This window comes from Delphinus delphis, chromosome X, assembly GCF_949987515.2.
Source record: "Delphinus delphis chromosome X, mDelDel1.2, whole genome shotgun sequence".
In the NCBI taxonomy this organism is placed as follows: domain Eukaryota; kingdom Metazoa; phylum Chordata; class Mammalia; order Artiodactyla; family Delphinidae; genus Delphinus; species Delphinus delphis.
The window spans coordinates 110052722-110073963 of NC_082704.1; the positions used below are offsets into that span (position 1 = coordinate 110052722).

At 41.5% G+C, this 21242-nt stretch overlaps 1 protein-coding gene across 1 annotated transcript in view; it reads left to right on the forward strand.

Annotated features, from left to right (window-relative positions):
• Positions 1 to 21242, forward strand: part of MAP3K15 (mitogen-activated protein kinase kinase kinase 15) — a 148107-nt gene that overhangs the window by 86753 nt on the left and 40112 nt on the right. The window contains 5 exon segments of the mRNA XM_060002728.1: positions 4919 to 5089; positions 10006 to 10118; positions 10350 to 10509; positions 13452 to 13602; positions 15062 to 15169. Of these exon segments, the coding sequence (XP_059858711.1) occupies positions 4919 to 5089; positions 10006 to 10118; positions 10350 to 10509; positions 13452 to 13602; positions 15062 to 15169 (703 nt within the window).

A 21242-nucleotide genomic window follows, 5' to 3' on the forward strand; every position in this document is an offset into this window, starting at 1 on the left:
TGTATTAGAACAAGACCAAGGTAGAAAATAGAAAAAGTCTGAGTTGAAATAGAGGCTTAATTATTGCAGGCTTCCAGAAGGATGCCGAGTGTCTGGATTAGCCCTTCTCAGCCCAGGTTGGGTTCTGCAAGAGAATTAAGCCCTAATGCCCTAAGACCTTCATTGTATCAATTGAATGAGCTCTCTTATTCATCCTTAATGGGGCTAGCTGTGTACCATCCTTGGGAGAATGGAGAAAATAGTCACTCAAATAATCAGTTTTCTCTAGGGCTTGATTCTCTAGCAGGACCCCAGTTGAGAAAGGCTGTTTCAGGTACTAATCTGTCTTCTTGGATGACGTAGTAGTCTTTTCAGGTACAGGTCCTCAGGACAGAAAGCAAAAAAGAGCCTGTTGTACAATTGCCAAGAAATTTAAAAGAATAATCCCTTTATTAGAATAGTTATTAGTAAAATAAACACAAGAACACCTTGTACAAATCTCAACAATGATTTTTTGAACAACTTAATGTGTATCCTTCCAGACTTTTGTCTCTGCACATAAACTGATATGTAAATAGAGTTTCCTGCAAAGGGTGGGATCATGCTATTCATTTAGTTCAGCAATTATTTTTCCCATGAACTATTATGGACGTTCTTCTATATAATTTCATACAGATTTGCCTCTTTGCAAGGGTTGCATGATATTCCATAGTTCGGTTGTTACAAAATATATTTTACCACTCTTACGTTAATGGACATTTGGATCGTCTCCAGTTTTTCAGTTCTGAACAATGCCATGATAAACATTTGTTCAAAAATTCTTGAGAGAGAGAGAGAGAGAGAGAGAGAGTGTGTGTGTGTGTGTGTGTGTGTGTGTGTGTGTGTGTGTATAATTATTCCTATATTATAGATTCCAGAAGTAGAATTGTTGAGTCAGGATGAGTACCTTTTCTTTTTTTTATTATATAAATTTCAAATACATTCAAAAGTAAGGAATAATATAACAAACCCCCGTTTATCCCATATCCACTTCAGTAATTATCATCACAAGCCAGTTTTGTTTCCCGCTCACTCGCACCCACTCCCTCTACTGCAACACTGGGTTAATTATGAAACAAAGACATGCCATTTCAACTCTAGATATTTCGGTATGTGTCCCTAAAGGTTAAGGACTTTTGTAAAACATAATCATGGGCTTCCCTGGTGGCGCAGTGGTTGGAAGTCCACCTGCCGATGCGGGGGATGCGGGGGATGCGGGTTCGTGCCCTGGTCCGGGAGGATCCCACGTGCCGCGGAGCGGCTGGGCCCGTGAGCCATGGCCGCTGGGCCTGCGCGTCCGGAGCCTGTGCTCCGCAACGGAAGAGGCCGCAGCGGTGAGAGGCCCGCGTGCCGCAAAAAAAAAACACACACACACACACAAAAAAAACCATAATCATGATTATGTTATCATACCTAAAAATTGACAATAATTCCTTAATATCAGTGTTCAAATTTTCCAAATTATGTGTGTGTGTGTCTGTCTCTCTCTCTCTCTTTTTTTTCTTAACAGTGGCTTGGTTTGACATGATCCAGGCAAAGTCTACACATTGTGTTTGGTTGATATGACTCTTAAGTCATATCAACTTTTCTCCTTCTCTTATTTTTTCTTTTCCTTATAATTTATTTGTTAGGGAAGCCATTTGTCCTGTAGAATTTCCAAATCTCTGGATTTTGCTGATCATATCCCTGTGGTGTAATTTAGTAAATCCCTCCCCCCGCCACCAATCCCCGTAAGTTGGTAGTTAAATCTGGAGGCTTATTTCAGATTCTGGTTTGATTTTTTTAATTTAATTTTTATTTTATATTGGAGTATAGTTGATTTACAATATTGTGTTAGTTTCAGGTGTACAGCAAAGTGATTCAGTTATACATATATCCATTCTTTTTCAGATTCTTTTCCCATATAGGTTACTACAGAATATTGAGCAGAGTTCCCTGTGCTATACAGTAGTCCTTGTTGGTTATCTATCTTATATATAGTAGTGTGTGTTTGTTAATCCCAAATGCTTATTTATCCCTCCCTGCCCCATGTTTCCCCTTTGGTAACCATAAGGTTGATTTCAAGATCTGTAAGTCTGCTTCTGTTTTGTAAATAAGTTCGTTTGTATCATTTTTTAAAATTATATTCCACATATGAGCGATATCATATATTTGTCTTTCTCTGTCCGACTTATTTCACTTAGTATGATAATCTCTAGGTCCATCCATGTTGCTGCAAATGGCATTATTTCTTTTTCTGGCTGAGTAATATTCCATCATATATATGTACCACATCTTCTTTATCCATTCCTCTGTCAGTGGACATTTAGGTTGCTTCCACATCTTGGCTATTGTAAATAGTGCTGCAATGAACATTGGGGTGCATGTATCTTTTTGAATTACGGCTTTCTCCGGATATATGCCCAGGAGTGGGATTGCAGGATCATAGGATAACTCTATTTTTAGTTTTTTAAGGAACCTGCATACTGTTCTCCATAGTGGCTATACCAATTTACATTCCCACCAACAGTGTAAGAGGGTTCCCTTTTCTCCACACCCTCTCCAGCATTTGTTTGTAGACTTCTTGATGATGGCCATTCTGACACGTGTGAGGTGATACCTCATTGTAGTTTTGATTCGCATTTCTCTAATAATTAGTGATGTTGAGCATCTTTTCCTGTGCTTTTTGGCCATCCATATGTCTTTGGAGAAATATCTATTTAGATCGGTTTGATTTGTTTTTAAAGAATACTTAATAGTTGATTGTATACTTTATCTGTTTTTTCTCTTTGTGTGATGTTAGTGGCCCTTGCGATCATTGCCTAGATCCGTTATTTCATTAGGGGTTGTAAAATAGTGATATTTGAATTTTATAATTAATTCCTGAGTTATTAGCACAAATACTTTATAAAGAGAAATTTTCACTCATCAGTGACTTGGTTACCCTGGTGTACAGTTTGTATGGGAAAAGGAAGCTATATGCTTAATTTTGCCTTGATCAGTTTTCAAAAACAATGAATTCGTCTGTTAGCATCCTCCAAGAGTGACCAGTGAGGTTTTATAAGATCATTATGAACTCATAATTTTAGTGATAGTTGATGTGTTTCAATGCTTTATAGTTATTGTTCTTCTTAACGCTCAAATTGTCCCGTCTTTGGCCAAAAACTGATTCCGGTTGGCTCCTGAGTCTTTGATATGAGTTTAGTAGCTTCTTTGCTTCTTTGTGTGTTAAGATGTACCAGGATCATCTTAGACATGTCTGGAATCAATGATTCTTTCAAGGAGTCCTGGTTTCTTTAGTGAGAGATAATGTTTACAGACCCCAGTCAGGGCTTGGAGGTTGTCATTGCTACTGAGTTGGCCTTTTTGGTAGACAGTGCTGGGGAAACCACCTCATGAATTCATACTGATGTCCCAATTCAAATTGAGGACTACAGGATTTTTACTTCTGTGATTTTGTATTTGTATCTCTTATGCTGAAAAATCTGGTTCCTCATGATATTAAGTTAACATCATTGTTTGTTGTATTCTATACGGTAAATATATAGCATTTTCAAAATACCAGTATTAGTATTATCACTAACAGTATGATTACTGGAAACTTTAAGATTTCTTTGCATTTATATTTTTTTCCTTAGGTTATATCCTCTTAGGAAAATACAGTCGAATTGCTGTGTTTTTAAGCCATGTGATAAACTAGTTTCTCTCTTTTGTGGGTAAAGCCATCAACCGGATGCACAGGTTCATTTGTTTTGTTTTGCCCCAGCTGCAAATTCAGATGGTATGTTCATTGGCAAACAGTGTCTTTAGGCAACATTTTAAAAATTATTTCATTTTCTTTTATAATTATGTAAAAATCTTATGTATCAATAGTTTCAAATTCCAAGAAGTGTAACCTCTATCTGTCCCTGTCCCCTTCATCATGTTTTTTCCCTCCACCTATCAGTAGCCATTTTTGTTACCTTTTGTTTTATCTTCCATTTTGAAAGAATGAAAGCAGATGCATATGTTTATTCACATCCCCCCCTTTTCTTAATAAAAAGGTAGCATTCTGTGCACAGTTTTCAACGTCTTGCTTTCTTGTCTTAACAGGATATTCTGGAGATCTCTCCACAGCAGTATTACATAGATGTTGTTTCATTTCTTTTTATAATGTTTAATATTTTATATTATCATATGAATATGAATATCATTAGCCATAGTTGATTTAATCAGTCCTCACTTCTGATGGACCTGTGCTTCCAAACCTTCACAGGAACACTGTTAATATTTCACAGCCGCAAACTCAAGTTATTTTGTGGCAAAAAATTCTTTTAACAACTGTCTAAGGAATCCATTTCCTGTACATAAAATGAAAATTTTACCATATAATGAAATAATAAAGAAGACTGTGATTTATGAATATATAAATAATTTTGTATTCCGATGGGTATAACAGGAATTACTAGAGTCCTTCCCCGTTTGAAGATGACAAGGCATTTCAGGTCAAGAAATGCCAGGATACATTTCTAAATTCATCTTGTCTTTCTGAATTTGGGGACCTGCCGCTTTTCCAAAAGAACCTTGTGTCAAACTGTCTCATCCTCATGATTCAGGCTTAGCTTCTGAAATCCTTACTCTCCCATCCAATGACAGGAGGCTGCCATATTATTTTTTTTCTGTCTTTCCAAATACATTGGTCTGCATATGCTTTTATCTACAGTCTAGGTCTAATTTAAAGAGGAAGGATCAGGTAGGACAGAGTATGACTGAATGAGACTTACTGGTGTGGATCTTAAGCAGTTCTTTCATTTAAATATGAAAAATGAAATATAATTTAGATCTTTTTCCTGCTAAAGCACCAGCCTTTCACAGAGTGAATGCATATATACTCCCGTGTCTTGATTCAGACATTTGTCGTCTTATCACATGAATCTTTCAGAAGAAACAGCACAGGCAGTCGTGAGAAGGCTCTGCAGGTCATGCTCCAGGTTCTGCAGAGCTGTGACCACCCGGCCCCCGACATGTTCTGCCTCTGCGGGAGGATATACAAGGACATCTTCTTGGATTCGGACTGCAAAGATGATGCCAGCCGAGACAACGCCATTGAGTGGTAAACCCTCAGCCCTAGTCAGTAGCATGTGCCTCTTTGCAAAGAATAGAATTGCACAGGCTAAGGATCCAGGTCTTTTCCCTACATATGTGTGTCTGCCTGTTTGCTGGCAGTGAAAAAAATGCCATAAATGTGGTCTGGGAATTTCCAGATTCCTTTTTCCAAAAGGAAACCGTTAGAAACAGGCTTTTCTACTGGTGACATTCTTTCCACAAGTTCACTCATTTATCAGGGCGAGGAGGCTCAGCACACTCCTTCCCAGCTACTCCTTCCAGAACCTTGTTCCACCATCGTCGTAGCATTATCTTCTCAGTGAGCCGTTCATTACTTATTCATTCATTTATTCAACAAATGTTTTTTGAGGGTTTACTGCATGCCAGAAACTTTCTAGATGGTGGGGATAAAGACACAGGAGATACGAATCCATGCCCTCATGGACCTTGCATTGCTGGTAAGGAAAGTCAGACAAACAAATACAGTAAAACATATAGGATGTCAGCTGATGGTGAGGGGGAAAAGTTAATCAGGGACGAGGGAAAGGAGGACTGGGAGTTGTCTACAGTTTTATATAGGATGGTCAGTGAAGGTGAATAAAGATGTAGAGGTGATGAGGGAATGAGCCTTGCAGATAACTGTGTTCCACAAGGAGGGGATAACAAGGGCAAAAACCCTGAGGAAGAAGCATGCTGAGCATGCTCAAGGATGGTGAGGCAGGAGCAAGGGGGAGAGTGGCAGGAAATGGGAGAGCAGAAGACCCTTTTACTCTGGGTGAGATGATACAGTGCTGGAATATTCTGAGCAGAGGAGTGACAAGATCTGACATGCATTTTAACCAGAGTACTCTCACTGTTATGAATACATTTTAGGGGGTGTGTCAGCTATCATTTGCTGCATAACAAGCATCTCCTGGGAATTCCCTGGCGGTCCAGTGGTTAGGGCTCTGCACTCTCACTACCAAAGCCCCGGGTTCAGTCCCTGGTCGGGTAACTAAGATCCTGCAAGCCACACAGCTTGGCCAAAAAAACAAACCAAAAAAAAAAAAAAAAAAACCCCAAGCATCTCCAAAACTTAGTGGCTTAAAACAGTGATTTATGATCTCTCATGATTCTGTGGATTGCCCAGGCAGTTCCTCTGGTGGTTCCACTCCGTAAGTGCTGTGCTCACTCCTAAAGTTGTAGTCATCTGGAGAATCAGCAGGGCTGGAAGGTCTAAAATGGCCTCATACACACTTGACAGCTGGTGCTGGCTGTTGGTGGTGAGCCTCCATTCTCTAACGGGTAGTTCTAATCCTGGTAGACCAGCTTTCTTGCCTGGTGGGCAGCATTCTCAGAGAGTGGATGTGGAAGCCAGAAAGCCTCTGAAGGCTCAGGAACTCACACAGGGTCAGTTCTGCCACATGTTCTTGGTCAGAGCGAATCACATGGTCAGCCCAGATTCAAAGGGGTGGAGAAATAGACTCCAGCCTGTGGGTGGGAGACATGGCAAATGTGTGTGCATAGTGGGATGGGAGGGCTTTGTGGTTATTAAATAATCTATCACATGGGTGAGGGCAGAAGCAGGGAACAGTTAGGAGACTACTGCAGAAATTCAGAGAAGAGCTGATGGGGACTTGAACCAGGGTAGTAGTGATGAAAATGATGAGGTGTCAGAACCTGGATATATCGTAAAGGTAGAGCCAGCAGCCTACACCATCCCTCTCCATCACCAGAGCTCGTGGTATCGCTGCTGCATTTAATTCATTTCATTTAATTCTCATTTAATTCTAACTGCTTCCTCTCCCCCTCTCCCGCCTCGTCTTTGTTTTCCTTCCATACACGTTGGACTTTGTCCTCTTCCCTCTTCTCTCCATCTCTACTTTCCCCTGGTGATCCCAGTCACTCCCACACCTTGGAACCTTTAGTTGATCTCCAGTCCACCCTCTATCCTAAGCTTTGGCCCCACATCACCCCTCTCTTTGCCCACCTGTTCTACCTCAAGATGGTGCTGGTATTTAAGACTCAACATGTCTAAGGCTGAAGTCGTTTCCTCTTCTCCACAAGGGATGGCTTCCATTGTCTTGCTTTCTTACAACCATTCTTTAGCCTTCTAAGCATACACTTTTGGTTAATGTTTGATAACTTTCACTCACTTATCTCCACATACAGTCAGTTCCCAATTCCAGTCCTTCTGTGAGCCTTCCCTCACTCCCTACCCATCCTTTCCCATCACCACCACCCCAAATCGGCGCCATTTTTTTTTTTTTTTAGTCTCTTGCCAGGAATGTTCTAACGGTATCCCAAGTAGGCTCTCTGCTTGGTGTCTCTAAAATCTGTCCTTCATAGATTAACAGCTTACTCCTCCTAAAGCTCAAAGATCCAAAATGGCTCTCCACTCCTTATTAAATAAAACTTCAAACTCTTAGATCCCCATTCTAGGCGCTTTGCAGACTTTCTCCAACCTGCCCCTAGCCCTGTTTCCCACTATCTGATATATGTCCAAGTAAACTGAAGTTCCTTAGGAGCTCCCCAAACTCCCATCTCTTCTCCTGCCATTTTCTGTGCCTGGGGTTCCCTTTCTAAATCACTATTGTTACAATTCTGTCCATCTTCATGCCACATCTCAAGCCTCTCTGTCTTCTGTGAGTCCCTCTAGACTTGGGTTTGTGTGGTTTTAGGTTACCACACTCGTGAAAAATGAGTATTTTCACTAATTGTGTGTAGATATTATCACTTCCATCATGGTATAGGTTCTTAGAGGGCGGGGACCTTGTTTTACTCTTAGTTAATCCCCAGTAGCACCCGTGCACTGTATGCTCAAGAGAAATCACTCAGGGTGTTGAAGGGAAGGGAAAGGAAGGGAAATTAAAGTTTGGTACAGCCAAAATAGGAAGCTGTGTTCCCAGCGTCGTGGCCAAGAATTGAACCTCCAGGTCAGGAAATTACTGCCAGTGGCTCCTTCAAGGAAGTCAGAGGAGCCTTTTGCATGCACTTGAGAAGGTCGTGGCAGTGGATACAGGAGCAGATAAAGCGGAGTCTTCTGGTCAGGGCATGATGGCTCCGGTGAGACCGTGAGGGTCACCTTGCTCTCAGAGATGTGCAACATGCAGCTCAGAGAGGCAGGGGCTGGTTCAAGGCCGCGGGGCTGGTCAGACACAAACCTGGGACTGCAGTCCCGACTCTGAGTTCAAGACTTGTCTGTCCCCAAGCTGGGCCTGTTTCATTTGTGAATAAGAAGCAGGGAGAAGTCACCCTCTCTGCCCTCTTCCCAGATAACTTTTCATACTAAAAGAAAAATCAAATACAGTAGGATATGGAATTTAAAATCCCCAAGATATACCCGGGGGAGTGGGGGAGAGGTTTCAATTTTATTGGAATTCTGTTGACTAGCGTTGGAGTGACTTTCTTGATATCCTCTAGTCCCTCTGAGGGTACTTGTATCATGCCCCAAAGCTCATAAAATCAGATTTTAATTGAGTTTATGATTTATGGTCAGATTTAACTGATAAGTTCTCCCTTCCACAATTTTATGTTTTGTTGGTGTTTGATCCTCCCGTTGTCACACGACTGATAAAATCAGGCCTGGTGTACAAAAAGAAATTTTTACATCATTACTTCATTGATCAAATTCTTTTTTTCCTGATCATGATGTTCATACTCACTCATGGAAGAGAAAGTAAATTTTTATGCGTAGAAAAAAGAATAAATAAGAGAATTAAAAATGGCATGGTTAACCTTTTGGTATAAAAATGGTATTCACAGTTTTGGATCTTGTTTTTTATCCTAATGTAATAGATCCCTGCCCCTTCTCTCACTTTATTATTTTTTTAATAAATTTATTTATTTTATTTTATTTTTGGCTGCATTGGGTCTTCGTTGCACACGGGCTTTCTCTAGTTGTGGCAAGCGGGGGCTACTCTTCGTTGCGGTGCGCGGGCTTCTCATTGCGGTGGCTTCTCTTGTTGCAGAGAATGGGTTCTAGGCACGTGGGCTTCAGTAGTTGTGGTGCGCGGGCTTCAGTAGTTGTGGCTCACGGCCTCTAGAGCACAGGCTCAGTAGTTGTGGTGCACGGGCTTAGTTGCTTTGTGGCATGTGGGATCTTCCCAGACCAGGGCTCGAACCTGTGTCCTCTGTATTGGCTGGTGGATTCTTAACCATTGCGCCACCAGGGAAGCCCCCTTCTCTCACTTTATATGCCACTGCTCTTTGCAATCCAGGATTTTGGCAGTACTGCTTCATACATGAAAAAATAATTCCATTTCATGATATAAGCAAACAGACTGCCTGCAGAGAAAAAGCCTATACCTGTTGTGATTTCCATGAAATAAAAAATGCTCAATGTGCAAATGGAGTATAACTTTAAAAATGATATGTGGACATCAAATTGCGTTCTACTTTTGGGAGTAGAATTATAATAGGTTTTAAATTTCTTTTGTACCCTTTAATATAGTTCCCTTACTTTATACGATGATCATGGCTTTTATTTTAAAACTCTAAACCCTCTGAAGAAAGATTTTAAGACTCTGTAGTGTTAGTTTCTGTGTTGCTATTATGACATTTTAAAAAATATTTATGTATGTATTTATTTATTTTGGCTGTGCTGTATCTTCGTTGCGGCACGCCAGATCTTTAGTTGCGGGATGCGGGCTTCTTAGTTGCAGCATGCGGGATCTAGTTCCCCAACCAGGGATCACACCCGGGCCCCCTGCATTGGGAGCGTGGAGTCTTACCCACTAGACCACCAGGGAAGTCCCTATTATGACATTTTTAAGAAGCTATCTGACTGCTACATGTGGCTGTTAGTAAACATGGGCGGCTGGAGGAGAGCTGTGAAACAATAAATTAGAGTAGTACAAATTTTCATGAGAAGGTTGGTTTGTGCTAGTATTTGTGCTAGTATTTCCTATATATAATAGGAATTTGATGGTTCTGTAATTACAGGTATTGCAAAGGGTTTGAGCTCCAGCCATCTCTTTATTCAGGAATCAACCTTGCAGTTTTGCTGATAGTTGCTGGACAGCAATTTGAAACTTCCATGGAGCTTAGGAAGATAGGTAAAGCTGTTTATGACTGCAGATGTTGATATGCTTTGGTAACACAAGTTCAGCATTAAAAATTATGTCCAAATGACCAACATTATATTTCAAAAGGAACAGTTACTGTATGATAGCACACCTGAGGCAGTAGCCCAAGTAAAATGCCCATTTTCTCCTCTAAAGGCTTCCATAATAGGGTGGAAACTAGGAAGACTTTTCATAACTTTATCTAAAATTCAAATTCTTAAGGTGTCCGGCTGAACAGTTTGTTGGGAAGAAAAGGGAGCTTGGAGAAAATGAACGATTACTGGGATGTGGGTCATATCTTCAACGTCAGCATGTTGGCCAGTGATGTTGGGAAAGCTGTCCAGGCAGCAGAGAGGTTGTTCAAACTGAAACCTCCAGTCTGGTGAGTCAGGTCTATGTGTTTTCATCACCCATGTCAATATCTGATCTTGTTCTGAAAGGTTTCCCCCAGGAGGAAAAGGTGTGAATGCCAAAAATAATAACGATTGCTACGTTTTTCCTTCTGACTTCTTCATTAAAGCAAAGTTAGGGCAGAAAGAGCAACTCTTGAGGCCTTGCTTGGTTTTATGTGACGGGAGGGAAAGACAGACAGGCAGACACCCACACACACAATGTATCCCTACGTGCTGTCTCCAAGGCAAAACTCTCAGCCCTATTAATCTTTTCAGACCACATAGGTCCTCAAGAGCAGAACGTTCTTGGGTATCAGTACATACTGTGCATTTGTGAGAAAGCAGATAGTAAAGCTAAAAGTACACCAAGAAAATGATTTTCATCACAAATGAAAACTGGAACTGAAACACCAATTATAGATATGGTCGAGAAAATGGTGGCCCAGCAGTGGCCCTAGGTTAGCACATTATACAGCCATTAAAATGTACAAGAAGGAATACTTGGAGACATGGAAATGTGTTCATGGTTTATCATTGAATAAGAAAAGCCAGAGGCAGGGTATATTTTTCTATATCAGTGCTCGGACTTGGACATTATCAGAACCACCTGTGTTGATTAAAACACAGATTGCTGGGCCTAACCCTTCAGATTTCTGGTTCAAAGGGTCTAGGGTGGGGCCTGAGAATTTGCATTTAGAAATTACAAGCTGACCTTAGTCTGGGGACCACACTTTGAGAGCTACTGCTTTATATGGACTCATTTTAATTAAAAACCTCTGTTTCATATGTGACTCAGAGGAGGGTCTGGGAGGGTTGGGCAATAGCTGACTTCCCAATAGACGTTAAGCTCCATTAGAGTTGTGGTTATATTATTGATTGCTATAGTTTCGTAATAGATTCTCAGTAGATATTTGTATAATGAAAAAATGATGAGTCATGGATTTGCTCCAACATATTGACAGTGGCTGTCTCAGGGAGGTAGCAGATTAAGAAGTTTGTAACCTGCTTTTTTAACTCTTATTTTCTGATTTGTATAAAATGCATCTGGATTACTTACATAATTTAAGATTTTTTACTTTTAACGATCCGTATTCGTCTGTCCCCTTCTATTTCTCAGCTCAGTGGGCCAATCTGGACTCTCAGGGGTAGGCATCTCAGCATTCCTATCTAGTTTGACTGTATTTCTTTCCCATCTGGAGGACATAAATTTGACCCCAAAACCCTATTAACCTCTTGAAAGTTTTCTGAGGCTGAGAGAACACAGAGGCAGGCTGAGCTTCCAGCCCCTCCTGGAGTGGCTGCTGTTTGCAGAATTCTAATTTTAAGGTGCATTGTTGCATCTGAGCCAGACAGAGCTGACTCTGGAGAGGAGACCTGAGGCTTGAATACATTCCTATTACATCAGAACCTGGAGTGACTTACAGTGTTGGTACCTATTGTTGTGGGTTCAAGACCACCCTGAGGTTCACGATTTGCTAGAAGAACTCACAGAACTCAGAAAAGCTGTTCTACTCATGGTTATGGTTTATTGCAGTGAGAGTATATAGATTAAAAGCAGCAAAGGCAAAAGGCACATAGGGCGGAACTCAGGAGAGACCAGGCATAAGCTTCCAGTTGTCCTCTCCCAGTGGACTCATGGACAGTGCTTAATTCTCCCAGCAATGATATATGACAACATGTACAAATTATTGTCACCCAGGGAAGCTCACCAAGCCTTGGTGTCCAGGGTTTTTATTGGGCGTCAATTATGTAGGCATGAAGCACCCATGTAGCCGACCTTAGTCACTGAGTCCCCAGCCTCTCTGGAGATCACACTGATACAGCATGGCCCAGGGTCCCCACCATGAATCATACTGTTAGCGTAAACTAGCTGGCCTGGCGCAAGGCCCCAGGTAGACAGAGACTCTTATCAGGCAGGATATCCCAAGGGCTTAGAAGTGATCTCTCAGAAGCCACTCAAGGGCCAGACCTTTCTTTGGAATGTATACTTGGGCAACCCAGTCCTGCTGAATTAATCCTTTACTACACAGTTCCCAAGCAAGTCAGTCAGAGCCTAGCTGATCTGCCTTCCCAGGATAGCTCCAGACCTTATCCTCAAAGGGCAAAATAATACTCTGATACTATCAGCAGAAACACCTCCCCACCAACCCCATTCACTACCAGAGAGGATGTGACCACCACTGCCTGGCAACTGTGTTTTCAAAGAGTTCAGTTTGCCTAAAGATAGTAAAGGTGTGGTGAGATTGAAGACCTTATAAATTCAAAATCTACCAGGTCAGATCTAATTTTTTTAAACAGAAAGTACATTGAGTTTAATATTAGTGATTGCCAGAGGTCAAAGAGGGGATGGGGATGCGAAGGAAGTTGGTGTAGCTATAGAAGGGAAACCTGAGGGATCCTTGTGGATGGAAGTATTTTCTGTCTTGACTGTATCAATGTCAGTATCCTGATTGTGATATTATTCTAGAATTTTACATAATGTTACCATTGCGATAAACCAAGGGCACGTGGGATCTCTCTGTATTGTTTCTTATAACTATGTAAATCTATAATTACCTCAAAATAAAAAGGGTAGTTAGAAAAGAAGACACTGAGTTTGAAATTTTTTCATTTTGCAGTTGCTTTGAACTTCAAACCACTTGCTCTTGTTAATTAAGATAGCAAATGCTTGCCAGCCTCTTTGAACACAATGTACCAAAACTGAGGTTTAGCCCAATGTTCGTAAAAGCCTTGTTGTATGTTTGTTGGACAAGCTTATTTTGCCCCCTTTGGGTTTCTTTTAATTAAGTATGTGGCTGCCAAATTATTAAGAAGCACTTGCTACACACTATGAATTTAAGAAAGAAGGCTTTTGGGAACCTTCTTTTAAAGGAAGTAGAATTGAATTCCGTTTCTTTGGGAATTAATTGATTGGTGCTCATGATTTTTCCAGGTACCTGTGATCATTAGTTCAGAACTTGTTATTAATTCAGCGCTTCAAGAAACCCATTATTGAACATTCACCCAGGCAAGAACGGCTGAACTTCTGGTTAGATATAATTTTTGAGGCAACAAATGAAGTTACTAATGGACTCAGATTTCCAGTAAGAGATGCTAAATCCATTTTTTTAAGATTAAAAAAAAAGAAACTGGGGTTGGTACTATCTAATTATTGAATACTCTGAAAGGAAGAAACCCTTAGAGTAATTGAAAATGTTAAGAGATCCATCAGTCTTACGTAGAATCAGCCAGCGAGCGATCAACTCACTAGAAAAAGCTGACTATATCCTCTAAAATAGTGGTTCTCAACTAGGAGTGATTTTTGTCCCCCAGAGGCCGTTTGGCAACGTCTGGAGACATTTTCGTTGTCACAACTGTGGGAAAGGTGTTGCTACTGGCATCTAGTGGGGTGGAGGCCAAGGATGCCACTAAACCTCCCACAATGCACAGGACAGTCTCCTGCCCCCAACACAAAATTATCCAGCCCCAAAATGTGCATAGTGCTGAGAAGGAGAAACTTGGTTCCACAACAATGCAACACTAATAGTAAAATTTTCGAATTCACAGCTGTTTCCTGTTGAGCTTTGGTTTGCCTCCAATGCCACTAATTACTTTTTAAAACGTCATTGAAAAGCAAAATCGCTTTTAGCTTTTCATTGAGTTTTTGTTTCAATTTTATGATCATCTTATAAGGAGTCGTGAGTAAGACATCTAAGCATCCCAGAAGCTGAACTTCAGATAATTGTGTTTCGTGTTTATGTCATAAGATTTTGTGAACATTCAGTGTTCAGAATTTCATGAAACATCGAATAAAAGATTATGTTGTTTGAAACGATTATGATAATGATTTTGTGCCTGGGCAATAAGTTTTTAAATCTTCTGTGAATTATGAAATATTTCAAACCTACTGAAAGGTACAAAAAAAATAATGGAACAGACCCTCATGTTATCTCTACCCAGCTTAGCAATAAACATGTTGCTTTATTTGCTTTGGAAATTCATTCTCCCTCTCTCTCTCTCCCCCTTTTTCACCCCGTTCCTCTTCATCTCTCCGTCCTTCTCTCCTTCCTTCCTTCCCTCCCTCTCCCCCAGCAAAATAAAATATGACTGATGGACTGTCACCTCACTCTTCATCCTCTTGCATTTTTTGCAGACTTGGGTACCTACCTGTGGATCCTCAAGTTTACTTCCTAATTTCTCTCAAAAAGTGTAGCCTTCCTCTTTCTTCTCTGTGACGTCCTCAGGCAAGCCTTTCTTGGCCCCTCTGTCTAAAGAAGTGTCCCCCACCCCTTCCTCACCATTATTCTGCCTTATTTTCTTCAGAGGTCTGTATATTACCTTACTGCATATCCTTATCTGTTAGTTATACTATCTGCCCCATCAGAGCATAGACCTCCCATAGGGAAGGGATTGTGGGCCGCCGTATCCACCGGTCCTAGAGCAGGGTTGCTGCATAGTAGGTACACGTAGAGGATCTGCGGAGTCCAGAGCTTCCCACGTCCTCACTGGGCAAGATAACCTATGTGGCATGTTCCCACGCATTACAGAAATCTGTTCTTTTAGGTTCTGGTGATGGAACCAACCAAAGTCTTCCAGCCTTCGTATGTCTCTATAAACAGTGAAGCTGAGGAGAGGACAGTTTCTCTGTGGCACGTCTCACCCATGGAAATGGTAAGAAAACAATCATAAACAGCTCTCTCTTTATTCTGTATTATTTAATGAAAAATTCAGTTTTGAAGTAGGAGAGTCAACTATATTGTAGTACTTGAAAGAACAGGCACCCACGCCTAACTTCTGAGTTACAGGACTATATGAGAGAGTGTAATCACAGATGGAGGAAAGGAAGCAGGGTTTTCCAAATATATATATTTGTATTATATGTATAGCTATGTGTGTATATACATATGTGTATATATACGTGTGTGTATATGTATGTATTTATATACGAATGAATATGAACTTGTGGAAAAAAATGAGTTAAACCATGAAGGAAGTGGATAAGGAATAAAGTGCAAGTCCCTCCAAATCCCCCAAACGGTATGTATTCCCATCACCAGTGATTTGATGGATGTCCATCTATACCTTTCTCTAAGCTCAGTTATATATGTATAATGTGTGTATACATGTATCCATTATATATATAAAATATACTTATGTATAGGGGGAAGAAGCATTTTCATTAACGTGAGATCATATGGTGAGATTTGTTATTTTGCAACTTACTCTTTGTAAACGATCCATACATCGTGGACAGTTTTTCACGTAGCACACACTGACCCACCGGATTTTTAAAATGCGATGTTCCCTGTATTCCCATATCATGGTGGTGCATTTCTGGGTATGGATGAGCCATAATTTATTTTACCACTGTCCTGCTAATGCACATTTAGGTTGCAGTTTTGCATTCTAGCTGATGGTAAACACGCCAGTGCACATCCTGGTGGTTACACCATACCACGCGCGTGTAGATGTTTCAGGAGCAAAGAGTCCCAGAACTGGACCTGCTGGCTTCAAGACTACATATGTTTAAAATTCGATAGCTACTGTCAAATTCGTACCATTCTAATTTATACTCACACCAGCAATATAGGAGTGGAAACATTTTCATTGCCCATTAAAGATATTACGCAATTGCTGGGCCGGGCCTCCCGTTTTGTGGTAACAGCTATATTTTCATCTGTATTTGTCTAAAGTACTTCATCAGATTTTTTCTTTAATAAAATATTTTGTAGTAATAAAAATAGGTAGCACCTTTGACAAGTACATTAGATCTATTTGCTATGTCTGTGTTTTCATGGAGTGTGGGGAGAGTTCGGCCATCAACTTGGCAAAGAAGGATTTTTTTCCCCCTGGAAACGAGTGTGAGCAATTATGTCTTAATCAGGTAAAAATAAGCAATATCTTCAAAAATAAAATACAACATCAGAGAATAAGGAGAGGCTCAGAATCATACTGGAAAATCTTTATCAGAAATAGTCATGATACAACAACTTTCCATTGTTCGATGGGTATAAAGTTTCAGTTATGCTAGATAAATAGGTCATAGAGAGCTGCTGTACAGCACAGTGCCTATAGTTACCAATATGGGATTTTGCACTTCACATTTGTTAAGAGGGTAAATACCATATTTGTTCTTACCACACACACAAATAAAAACAAAACCCAAGGGACACAAGGACACTTTGGAAGGTGTTGGATATATCTAGTACCTTGATTGTGCTGATGGTATCACAAGTGCTGGCGTATGTCCAAACTCATCAAATTATGCACATTAAATAGGTACAGTTCTTTCTATATCAGTTATACTTCAATAAAGGTACATATGAAAAATATATAGTCATGAATGATATTTCCAGTTGCCTTAGTCTGCTTGAGCTGCTGTAACAGAATACCACAGACTGCGTGGCTTAAACCAGCGGTCCCCAACCTTTTTGGCACCAGGGACCGGTTTTGTGGAAGACAGTTTTTCCACAGACCTGGGGGGCGGGGGGGATGATTCAGGCGGTAATGTGAGCGATGGGGAGCGGCAGATGAAGCTTCGGTCGCTCACCCACCCGCCCGCCCACTCGCCCACTCTCGGCTCATCTCCTGCTGTGCAGCTGGATTCCTAACAGGCCGCAGACTGGTACTGGTCCACAGACGGGTACCGGTCTGCAGCCCAGGGTTTGGGGACCCCTGGCTCAAACAACAGAAATTTATTTCTCACAGTCCTGGAGGCTGGAAAGTCTGAGATCAGGGTGCCTGCATGGTCAGGTTCTGGTGAGAACCCTCTTCCTGGTTTGCAGATGGTGGTCTTCTTGCCCTCTTCTCACATAATAGAAAGAGATAGAGAACTCTCTCCTGTCTCTTCTTATATAGGGTACTAATCCCATCACGAGGGCTCCACCCTGGTGACCTAATCACCTGTCAAAGGCCACCATCTCCAAATACCATCACACTGGGGGTTAGGGCTCCAACATATGAATTTGTGGAGACACAAACATTAAGTCTATAACACAAATGTAAGCCAGTAACCTTGTCTAATATTTAACAGCGAAGCAACCTTCTCCTCATTGATAAGAGAGTCAATAGCCATTAGTGAAGATGAGCTGCCGTAATGTGCTGGGATATTTTTCCTGCACTGTGTGCTTTAAATATTTGAGCAAAAGAGAAGAAGCTAGAATAAGATACATACATGGTGTTCGTACAGATATATCTCATTTGAAGAATGCATGTATCTTCTATTAAATTTGCCTCTTTGGTTTCTTTTTTAACCTTTTAAGTGTAACACAGAAAAGTGCATAACTCATAAATGTACAGTTTGATGGATTTTTTATCAAGTGAACACAACGTAAGTAACCAGTGCAACCCAGGGAAGGGAACATTAGCAGGCCCCCACCCCCCAAAGCCCTACTTATGTTCCCCCCTCCAGGTACGACTGCCATGAAGCACCCTGTCCTCAGTGTTGGGATTCTTGTAGTAGAGGCCAACCTTGCTTACATTTTTTGTGTCATTGATGCCACTGTGATGCAAGAGAATTTTCAAAATTCTATTCTGTAACCTCACTATTCCATTGATAGATGTAACGAAACACCTCATTTTTAATTTTTTTTAAATTGATCTATGTCATCTCAATTTTTTCATATTTCTTTTTTTTTTATAAATTTATTTTTTTTTTTTTCGCTGTGTTGGTTCTTCGTTTCTGCGCAAGGGCTTTCTCTAGTTGCGGTGAGTGGGGGCCACTCCTCATCGCGGTGCGCGGGCCTCTCACTATCTCGGCCTCTCTTGTTGCGGAGCACAGGCTCCAGACGCGCAGGCTCAGTAGTTGTGGCTCAAGGGCCCAGTTGCTCCGCGGCATGTGGGATCTTCCCAGACCAGGGCTCGAACCCGTGTTCCCTGCATTGGCAGGCAGACTCTCAACCACTGTGCCACCAGGGAAGCCCCATTGTTTTTTAATTTTTATTGGGGTATAGTTGGTTTACAATGTTGTGTTAGTTTCAGGTGTACAGCAAAGTGAATCTGTTATACATATATCCACTCTTTTTTAGATTCTTTTCCCATATAGGCCATTATAAAGTATTGAGTAGAGTTCCCTGTGCTATATAGTAGGTCCTTATTAGTTATCCATTTTATATATAGTAGTGGGTATGTGTCAATCCCAATCTCCCAATTTATCCCTCCCCCCGTTACCCCCCAGTAACCATAAGTTTATTTTTTACATCTGTAACTCTATTTCTGTTTTGTAGATAAGTTCATTTGTAGCCTTTTTCTTTTTTTTTTTAGATTCCACATGTAAGCGATATCATATATTTGTCTTTCTGTGTCTGACTTACTTCACTCAGTATGACAACCTCTAGGTCCATCCATGTTGTTGCAAATGGCATTATTTTGTTCATTTTACGGCTGAGTAATATTCCATTGTATATATGTACCAAATCTTCTTTATCTATTCCTCTGTTGATGGACATTTAGGTTGCTTCCATGTCCTGGCTATTGTAAATAGTGCTGCAGTGAACATTGGGGTGCATGTGTTTTTTTGAATTATGGTTTTCTCAGGGTATATGCCCAGTAGTGGGATTGCTGGGTCGTATGGTAGTTCTGTTTTTAGTTTTATAAGGAACCTCCATACTGTTCTCCATAGTGGCTGTATCAATGTACATTCCCACCAACAGTGCAAGAGGGTTCCCTTTTCTCCACACCCTCTCCAGCATTTATTGTTTGTAGATTTTTTGATGATGGCCATTCTGACTGGTGTGAACACCTCATATTTTGACAAGTAGTTGTGGAAGAAACTAATCCTACTAAAGTGACTCTTCATACTTTTAGAGCAAAATGGTTTTGTTCTCATGGAATTCTACAAATCTATAATGGTTGCAGGTCTTTAATGGGAATTTCCATCGGTACATATAGTATCTCACTAGTTGTAAATGTGTTACTTTGTGTATGTAGTCTGTAATAAGAAATAGAAAGAACTCTATAAGCAGCAAATGCTAGTTTTCCTTGACTGAGGAAATGTTTTGCACAGTGCTTGGTAGTTGTCAGAGCAAGTGTCTGAGAGAAATATAAATTGCCTTTTTTTCTTAGAGAGGAAGGCTTTGCTTTTGCCTTCATTTACATTTTAAAAATTCTGCAGGTTGTGGAAGCAAGCAGATTAGCCTGGAGTGAAATGATAACTTCTCTGCACAGACTTGCAGTTCTTCCCGGTGTGCTGTGGTGGTGGGAAGCAATCACACAGGCACACGTTCACCTGCAGACAGCGCCGCTGTAACATTAGATTAAGGTCTGCTTCATCAGCCGGGGATTCAGAAACGTACGCTGGTCAGTGTTTAACCACCAGCTCTCCAGGGGATATGGGAGCAGAGGGCCGATATGTAGCGTTTACTGATTTCTGTGGTGTAAATACTCCCGTCATGGCCAGTTTCACGCAAGCAACATCAGGTCACCGAGCACAGGGTTAGGAAGAGATGTGCACAACTGGCCTCCCAAGCTGGTGCGAGCTCGCCCAGCACAGCGATGCGGAGAGGCTGCACAGAGCAGGCGCAAGTGCAGTGTTTCTCCCTCAGCTTCTCGTGGGCCCCAAAGTCACCAACAGGTGCACTGTGGCCACCATTGCTATCCATACGGGTAGGGCTGCTGGTTTTGGAAAGCTCTTTGGGAGGTGCCTTTTATGCTTATATTAGCGACTGGAACATCTCACACAAAAAGTCTATGCTTTTAACAACAACCAAAAAAAAAAGTCTATGTTTTTAACACAAAAATCCCCCCTCCCTGAAAGTCTGCATCCTGGGGGTAGGAGGGCAGAGGCTGAGTCAGCACCTAGGGGATCCTGAAGGAGTCCCCTCCCTCTGACTTCCCGGCCCATTTCTCCAGAGCCCACCCCGGCTCTGCTTCCAATGCACTGTTACTGGGGGCTTCTGGCACTGTGGAAAGCTAAAATCTTGAATCTGTTTCCTCACCATGATTTGGTGAAATATCCCCTCTCAGGAAAGATTAGAATGCTGCCTTACAGGAGGCTCGGGACAGGAGGAGAACAGTCACAGCTTTCCTGATTGACCCGCCCGGACACCACCAGATAGCTCATGAAAAACTCCCCTTGCAGACACAGGAGAGCACAGACTTCGCGGTTCCATTTGTATAATATTCCAGAACAGGCAACACTCTCCACAGTGGGACACGTCAGAATAGCAGTTGCCTTTGGGTCGACAGGAGTGGCTGGGAACAGGGGATCTGAGCGAATCTTCTGGGCTGCTGCTAACGTTCTGTCTCTTGGTTTAGATGCTGGTTACAGTGGCTTTTCATTTTGTGGAAATTGATTGAGATGATCACTGTAGCCTTTTCTGAATGCATGCCGAATTTCAGCTTAAAAGTTTAGTAATGATTTAAAAAACACTTGTAGTGGCCCTCTTGATATTCCCCAATCATTATTGGATCCTGTGACTTTGCAGATAAAACTCAAAGTCTTTTATTAAGTATCGAGCCCCAATATAACCCTGTCCTCCTTCTCCTCCCTCCTTCTCCTCTTGCTCCCCGACCCTCAGCCCCAGCCAGACCTTCATCTGTCATCTCACAGTCCCCTGAGCTGGCCCTGCAGGAGTTCACGTCTGCACTTCTGTTCTCATCCTTCTCCCTCCCTGGAATTCGTTCTTCCAATTACCCAAGTCCTAACTTTTGCAGAGGTATCTCTAACCACCCTTTCCCGCCTTCTGTCCTTCCATTGAATGTCTGTTCGCTACCCAGTTGTCTGCATCATGTGCAAAGTACATCC